At 32.7% G+C, this 9,276-nt stretch overlaps 1 protein-coding gene across 1 annotated transcript; it reads left to right on the forward strand.

Annotated features, from left to right (window-relative positions):
- The first annotated feature begins 265 nt into the window (after positions 1 to 265).
- On the forward strand, positions 266 to 9,075 carry LOC129226479 (uncharacterized). The gene is made up of 2 exons (XM_054861090.1): positions 266 to 368; positions 7,944 to 9,075. The coding sequence occupies exon 2, from the start codon at positions 7,996 to 7,998 to the stop codon at positions 8,749 to 8,751; it is 756 nt and encodes a 251-aa protein (XP_054717065.1). The 5' UTR covers positions 266 to 368; positions 7,944 to 7,995; the 3' UTR covers positions 8,752 to 9,075.
- The last annotated feature ends 201 nt before the right edge of the window (positions 9,076 to 9,276 follow it).

Here is a 9,276-nt window from a genome sequence, read left to right on the forward strand (position 1 = left end):
AATCTTCCTGACACAATGTTTATCGCGAAAGTAATTAAACATATTTGAGCTTTCGTGACTGACAACAGGATTCTTGCCTGCATGAAGGAATGGGCTTTACTTGCAAATGGCTGTCACGATGATCCAAGACAAGGGATTTTTCTCGCCTTTCACTCGCGAGTGTAAGAATTAAGCGATTGGTATGAAACTGCTCATTTCTATTGTTTAGCAACAACAGTTCATGTGTAGTTTTTATGCGGTAATAAAACGGACAGAATATTTAAAGACGCGCATGTCCACTAAAATATCACACGACAAGCACGAAGACGAAAATTCGAATACGTCTCCAAAGACTAACGGAAGATTTCCTTCAGATGGCGAAGATACTGGTAAGTGACTCGAGTTTCAAATTATTTCTTAAAATATTATATGGAACAGTAGATTTTCAGTATGCTTTTTTTTACGTCGTTGATTTTTTTAGTGTATCCCTTAAATTTGAAAATAATAAATTATTCGTCGTCAAAAGTTCCTGCCTTAACTTGGAGCAGTTTAAGGAGTTTTTTATTTCATGTTTGAAAAAGAGGATAATTTGGATCACGACATTATTTTTTCTTACAAAGTTTGTTTTACAATAAAGCGAGCTGATGTGTGCATCATATGACTTCCTTTTACTCCAATTTAATATCATTTCCCCATTACTGGCAATTTTAATGTGATTCGATAGTTTACTCTCTAAATATCACCAACAGTGGCCAAATTGAAACGGATTTTAAAAAAAACGCCAGACTAAAAGACTGGCGATATTTCGCCAGTCTCAGATAATGATTTCCCCCCAAACAGGGGCAAAAGACCCCTTTAGAAACACCAAAATGCAACCAAAAGGGAAGGTGAACAACTAGACCCCACTAGGAATCTACGTACCTAATTTCAATTTTCTTGGACTTACTGTTCTTGAGTTATGCGACATACGTACGCACATACGCACATACATACATATATACGTAACTACAGACGTCACGAGAAAATTCGTTGTAATTATCTCGGGAATCGTTATTATTGATATTTCGCGTGTCTATACGTTCTTAGGCATTTATCCACGTGTGGTCGAGTCGAAAAAATACTCAATATTCATTCTGTCTGGGGTGAGTAAAATGGAAATTAAGGTCGATTTTTGAGTGAAATTTTTTTCGCGAAAACAATACTTCCTTTTTTGTAAAAGGATGTAAAAATAAAAATGAAATGGCATTACATTAGAACGTTAAAAATACGAGCTAATCGGGACCATATTTAGTTAGGATTTTCATAGTTTGGATTTTCAAAAATACTAAAGAAAATAATAGCATTCCATTTAATCAAATTAAGTTGCTTTACAAAATGTATGTAGGAGAGAACTGGTTACAGTGAGACAGGGAGAACAGTGAGACAGCAGTAATTTTTTAGCTGTTTGGATATTTCCAGAAAGGTAAAACTTTTGAAAAGTCAGGTTGACATACTGTGAAAAATATTATAGAACACAGTTGGGTTTAATATATCATGTAAGAAAAAAAACTATGCAATCTTAGTTTGAACCCATCGAAGTAAAATATCTCTATTGTTTGTTACACTGTTTATAAACTGTTCGATTACTTTTACAAACTGGTGCTATTAATCTTGCATTAACCAATTAATTTACGTTCATTTTAGCAGTAGAATGATTTTGCTAATTTTCTCTGTCTGAGAATAGCAGCTATTAAGTTTATATTTTGCAATGAGGGAACAGTGAGACATCATTAATTTGCTGCTCTCGTGGCACTTTTATATTAAGAGTAGAGAAATTATGCATTGAAAGAAATATAACGACAACTAGCCTGCTGATGCAAATAATGATAAAATAATTTTGAAAGTCATGCATCAACAAAATAAGGATGCTTGAACAGAATTATAACTTTTAAATCTATGTAACATTTCATAAATATTTCTATTTTCTAAAAATAAAAACACTTGAATTCTGCAAACGAAATCAAATTACAATAATGTCTGAATCAAATATCATACACAATGAAAAATATTTTTACGAGCAGAATTTATTTAATTAATTCAAATGTAAAAAAAATATTTAAAAAAAAAACAGATCTTGACATTAAAATAAAATAAAGTTATAAGGCAAAATCTAACTTAAGCTACAGTCACGAAATCGTAAATTTCTCTTACGATTTATTGATCTTTCTTTATAAGAAAAAAAAATTAACAGAGGCATTACAGCATTAGAGGGAAATTAAGATTGCAAATGATGGGAAGCATTGATCCATTTTAAAAATCAAATCTTAATTTTATTTTTCGTTTTAGAAACACATTAATAAGCAAAAAAAAAAAAAACTATGTGGTGCAATCAATCCAGTTTAGTGTTGGAATCAAAATCACTCGCGTTTAATTCCCACCAAATCTTTTTTTTTTCTTCTCTAACTACTTCTCTTTGAGAAAAATTTAAAAAATTGGTTAAAACTTTCGCCACAAAATTAGATCAACATTTCACTAATTTTATAATGGCATTTGAAAAATCACCACCGAATTGGTGAAACTTATCAACAGTATGGAGGTTGCTGTTAAATTTTTGCCATATTCGACCAATTTCTTGGTGAAATATTGAACTGTATTTTTAATAGGGTACATTTATGCAGCAATTGATTTTTTAAAAATAAATTTGATTCTTCATTATCTATGTAATATCACAATATAAATATTTCCACTGCACACTTATTCCATTTGATTTTTTTGTTTTTAATCCCTTCATTGTAATATAATAAATGTAATAATATTTTTCCACAGTTAAAAATTTCAACATGCCTAGAAATAAGAAAGTCAGGTAAGCTATTTTGGAGATTTTCTGAAACACATAGGTAAGAGGCTGCTGTACTGGTGAAAGACGAAGGCTACAATAAAAGCATTCCATCCTTTTCAAATACTACATCACATTATGAAACTTCATGTCAATTTACTATAATCAGAATCTTCTAAATCATTCTATCTCATTCCCAAACAAATACGCGGTAGATGTCACTTCTATGTGTCAACTGTCAAAACGACATGAAATTTACCTTGCCAATATAAATAGATCATAACAAAACCAAATGGCAACAATCATTCTTCTTTTTCCAGGTAAATTTAGATTATTTCAAAGTTTACTAATTCTAAAAAATATGAGTCTCACTGTTCCCGCTATCGGGGGGGGGGGGAACGGTGGGACAAAATTGCATTCTCTTTTTATTTTTTTCCTAGTTTGTGTGAATTCGTAGTTTTTTCTAGACATACTTTTGTAATAGCTATTGCAGGGATAAATATTGTACAATTTGAAAGAAATTGATTTATATACTTTTAAATAATAAAAAATATAATTGAATCTTCGTGTCTCACAGTATTTACGCTCCCCCTACTTCTACATCATTTTTCTGAATTTTATGAAGGAATTTTTACTTAAGATGAGAGTGTAGTTTCAATATTCAAACATACAGAGGAAGTTGAGCAGCAATGTATGAAACCATGCAGTTAGTTTTTACCAAAGTGTAAATAATCTTAGAGGTTTTCACGAGCCAGACCGGGATTCGTTTTCAGTTTTAGCTTTTGGGTCAGAGATGCATTATATTATAGGGTGGGTGAGTCGAATAAAGCCATCTAGGCCAATTCGGTCAACCCTTTTTATTCTATGTAGGACAGTGAAAGTTCACTAGATTGTAAATTTATCAGAAAGCCTAACTGATGAGGAAGCGTTATCAACAAGCAGTTTGTTATCAACGGGAAAAAGTGTAGCAACAGTTATTACAAAAGAGGCTAGTCAAAATTTGTCTGATATGATTTTGCAGAAAATTTTATTTCTTCATGGTTCACTAAATAGTTTACTCGTAAAAAAAGTTATTAATTCTTCTAGCAAGCCCAATTCACGTAGTTCACGAATTCCAAAAGAAAAATGTCGCTGTGTACCGTCATTTCTTCCTGTAATTTGAAAACCTTAGAAAGGTTGACTAACCAAATAAGGCCATGAATGGCATTATTAGAGTTATAGTGTCCTTATTAAAGGGACCGTAGACCTTCTAAATAGCTCAAATCGGTCAAAAATATGATTTTTTTAATTCCGTGGAAGTAACAATATATGAAGTGTGCTGAATCGTATGAAAAAACCTCTTGCTGATCTTATGTTTTATCGCGAAGTTATATCCGTTTAAAAAAAAAAAAAAGTAAACAGAGCGTGTTTTCGATTAAAATGACTGTAAAACATGTAAACAAAGTCGAAAAACTAAGTAAAACTGAGTGTCAAACATGCAAACGAAGTTTCAATAAATTCTTACATTGGTATTAATGTCAAATATTTAGTCATCGAGAAAATATTTTTCGGGAGGTATTAAAATACGAAGATCATGAAATGTAGGTGAAATTAGACTTGAACGTCATTTATCTCGGACTGGAAAAATCAATGCTGACACAGATTGAAAAAAGCTCCATTCGACTTAATTTTTGTTCGATATGCTTCAAATTTCAGAATATGCTACTTTGGTAGTAGTTTGATAAAACTGGGTATGCATTAAGGTTTAAGAGAATTTTATGCTGCTTAAAAATATTAAAGTTTTGATTTTTATGTAATATTCGCGACAAAAACTATTGCTTTACGCGAAAAAAAAATACTGTGCAGTTAATAATGGACCAATCCTTAAATGGATACCCAAAGTTCTTGGCAATGTTCTGTTCTCTGATAAAATGCAAATTGTTTGAGAAAAAAGCCAAATTTGAGTCTCGTGGAACATTTTAAAATTTTTATTTTAAATTTCAAAATTTTTAATTTTGATTCAATTTTTATTTTGTTGCATTTATTTTGCTTGATATTTTGCATGCTAATAAACTTACTAACTTTTATGCCCAGTTTCATATTTCAAAATTAATAAATAAAAGAAAAAATTTTCAAGGTCCACCGTCCCCTTAAGATACCGAAGGATCGGGTGGAGGAATGATTTTGTGCTGCATATGCTGCGCATAATTATGTGCACGAACTGTGCGCAAGTGTGACCAAATAATAATAATAATAATAATAATAAGGAGAAGAAGAAAATAACGTTCATATAATACGTTTAACATAATTGTCAGTGCCTCAAAAGTGACGATTGATATTTATCTTTTCCATGGATTTAAATATGGAATCTTTGATTTTTTTTTTTTTTTTGAGTTTAACCAACATGGTTTTAATATGTTTTTAGGGGTCATTCATTAATTACGTAAGCGTCCCGAGGGGGAGGGTGGGTAGAAAAATCTCTACATACCCTTACTTGGGGGGAGGAAGGGGTCAGACCCATTCTTACGTAGTATTTTCCAACCCATTTTTTATATTAGAAATCGCGCGGTCAAGTGCTTTGGCAGGGATTGCTTCATTTGCTTCTGGAAGGAAAAAAACGTATTAGGATGAGCTGTTTTTTACTTGTTTTACAAAGAATGAATAGTGTAAAATATAACAAAATAATCGCACTGTATGAAATGTCTGTTTTTAACTAGTATCGCATCATGTACAAAAAATATTTGTCGAAAAAACGGTCAGTCTAGATTCCATATAGTAAATACTAGCTGCGTTGCCCGGCTTTGCCCGGTCTACCTTAAAAATAAAAATTGTGTCAAGTGACGTATTAACAATCGGGCGTAAAAATAAATAAAAAAAAAAAACATCATGATTTCCCTTCCAAACAATGACGACAGATATTAAAATGCCTGTAAGAAATTAAATCCAGAAAGATGGATTTAAAATGCGTGACCATCGAAACACAAAATAAAATAAGTTTAAGGAACTAAAATGCGAAAGAAAATGGTTCACAATTTGAATAGAATTCGAGATTTCTTAAACTTGATTTAAAAAGGCTTGTAACTTTTTTTTCCTTTCGAGACAAAAGCTTATTTTTTCGACCATAAGTCGAGTTAGATCTGAAGTAAAAAAGGTAGCTTTTTCCAATGGCGCCAAAAAGAAAGCTGTGGGACAACTCCTTCACTTTTTATTCATTTATTTGATGAAGAAAGTAGCGCCTAAATTTCAGCTAAGCCTAAAAAAATTCGAGATAAAAACGCAAATAACTCCCGTCGTAATAAAGTTAGAGCATTGAAACAAATTGCGTAGAATGCGGAAAATGCTACCCTTTCTAACGATATGTAATATTAATATGTGCAAGTAATTTTTCACCCCCATATTTGAGAATTTATGTGAAAATTGGACGTAAATTGGAATAAAAAAAGAACTATTCATCGAATTTTATTCGAACTGGTCTGCAAACCTTTTCAGGACTTAAAGGAACAAACTGCGAAAATTTCAGCGCAATTGGCCGGGTAGTTCTCGAGTTTTGCGAGTTCAAACACACAGACGCTTTTTGGGGACTTCATTTTATATTATGTAGAGATTTCTTTGCTCAAAAATGTTTAAAAAAAAATTTATAATAATGAATTTAATAACAATTTCAGTGATTTAAGATACATTATTTTATTATTTTGAAAAACGAAATGGAATCTTACGTAAGATGGGGGGGGGGATGAAAATCTTACATACCCTTACATGGGGGGAGGGGAGTCAAAAATTGCCAAAATCATTATTGCGTAATTAATGAATGGCCCCTTATATAGACAGTAAGGACTTCAAAAAAATTTTTGAATTTTGATGATACTTTTTCGTGTTGTTCAGAGTTAGCCTTTTAGGATATCCGTGTTCCTAATAGGGGTAATTCACCATTTTTGTTATACTACTGACAAATATAATTTAAACTTTTCACATGAAATTATTATTTTCTTATTTTGCATGGGTCATGAATGTGCTTGGGAGTCATTTGAATCATAAATGAGCGAGATATAAGGCCCTGAGCCTTAGATTTGCCTTATTTGGCGCACTTACCTTAATTCTGCTGTAACAGTGAGCACAACGAAAAATGTAAAACCTGTTTACCGGGAAAAGAAACGTTTGTTGAAGTGCAAAGTTAAAACAAAGTTCATTAACATGTATTTCGCTTTCATGATTTATAAATATAATATGGAAAAATGATTTGTAAAAAATATTTTTTAGCTAATCATGACGTCATATATGCTGTTTGAAGTAATAGTTTTTCAAGAAATGCTTTTTGACTGAAATTATTAACACGTCGATCCTATAATAGAATTATTTCAATCATGTTTATCCTAAAGAATTTCAATTTATAAAATTCTTTCACTATTATTTTTTATGCATTTAAAAACTTTTTATTTCATTACTCATTGGTTAATTTTTGAAATAAAAATTTATAACAAACCCTGCACTTTTTCAAAATTTGCTGAGCTAATTACAGGAATACGTTTCTCGGAAAAAAAAAGGATTTTACACAATTGAGTAAATGTGTGTTAATTTCTTGTGTGTTCTTTCTAATGCTCTTATCATTCATGTAAATAATCGTTATACATGTAGTACAACAATTTTATTTTCAAACATTCACTCTAGAGTTACGGGACATGACTCCAAGCCATTGTAAACATAAAGCGTTTATTCAACAAAATAGACGACACAAAACATAGATAACACACACAAAACACATATATTCCTTTGGCGACCGTCTTCGCCCGTCTACGTCTTACTCTATTCTGCCTTGTGCCACAACATCACGTGACTATATCGGCAGCAAGTTGAGGAAATGCCCAAGTATTACGTCATCCGTTGATTACATGAAGAAATTCCCTAGCAATCATATGATTATGCGAAGAAATACCATGAATATATATTACACGAAGAAATACCATGATTACATGATCCTACAGAATTAAACAATAATTTTCTGCGAATAGTATTTAAACTACAATAATGCTGGTTGCTATGCAAATTCACTCGCAGAATCTAAAAGTTCCATTAATGTTGATGTTCAACATTTTTTACCAGTAAAATAAAAAATTTGAAGTCTTTTTTTTAACACCAGTATCATTTTGATTTTTTTTACTTTTCTTTCGAACAGATTTTCCTTGCAATTAATGGCATAATCTGCTTATGTTACCCTTCCGAAGTTTATGGCCAGAACCACCCTCCTGCACCAGGACCGCCACCCAGCTTTGGAGGACCTCCACCCCACCCACAGGAATGGGATGGACAAAGATGGCAGGGCCATTCTGAGGTTGGAAATGGATACCAAAATGGATATGATAACGGATTTGGAAACGGAAATTCACGTGGAACATTTGGTGGAGGAGCATTTGGAGGCAACCAACAACCTGCTTTCCCAAATGACGGTGGCATCCAGGCAGGAAGACACAGTGGAGTTGGAGGTACACCCCAGGGAGGAAGCAATTTTGAGACCAGAAACACATATAATCAACAAAGTGGATTTAGAAGTACATCAGGAGGATATGAGGGAAGATCACCTCAAAATAATCCACAACCTATTCCTCCAAACGGCGGTGGCATCCAACGTGGACAGCAAAGTGGCCAAGGAGGTACATTCGAAGGTGGAAGAGATTTTCAAGGAGGAAATGGAGTCGGCCAACAGGGAGGGTTTAGATTTGCATCAGGAGGTGCTGAAAGGGGATCAGGAAGTGTTTCCGGGCAGCAAGGAGGGGTTGCTGATTCAGCAGGTGGAAGAAGCAGGAATCCAGACAGTCATCAAGGAGGAACTGATTATCAAGGAAGACCTGGAAGAAGAAGTAGAAATCAGAGTGGAACTCAGAATGGGTTTGAGCAACGCGGAAGATTTTTTGGCTCAGCAACAGGAAATCAGAGGTCTCAGAATAAAAATGGAGTCAAGTCTCAAAACAGATTCGTTGGTCTAACAGGAAGGAATACTACAGTTGGAAGCGATAGAAGTGGATCTTTTAGTTTAACTAAATAGACCAAATATATCTGAGGAGGAGGGAGAGGAATAATGACAAATAAGGGAGTGTTTTTTGCATAGAATGTCTAACGAATTTAGCATTGTAGAAGTTTTTAAATGTGTATTACTATGTTTTAAATGTATGTTTTAATTTTTAAATGTGATACTTTTAAAATTGTCATTTCTAAAATTGACGTGAGTCAATTCAACTTCAAAAAACAGGTAACAGGTCATATGTGTTTAATATTAAACATCAGGCATTTATGGTATTTTTAAGGTTCAATTTGTGTCACTTGCTTTTTTCAAAATAGAATAAAATATTTTTACCTTAAAAAACAACTTTTGAATGTGTTAGTTCTATTTCTCTCTCTCTTTGTTTTTGCAGACGCGAGATCTCTTCTAAAGAGGGTAATAGAGACTAAAGTTTATTTTAGGAAATTCTGTTCGTGCAGATGTCATTTTCCTTTCCATCAGAAATACTTGT

This window comes from Uloborus diversus, chromosome 7, assembly GCF_026930045.1.
Source record: "Uloborus diversus isolate 005 chromosome 7, Udiv.v.3.1, whole genome shotgun sequence".
NCBI lineage: Eukaryota > Metazoa > Arthropoda > Arachnida > Araneae > Uloboridae > Uloborus > Uloborus diversus.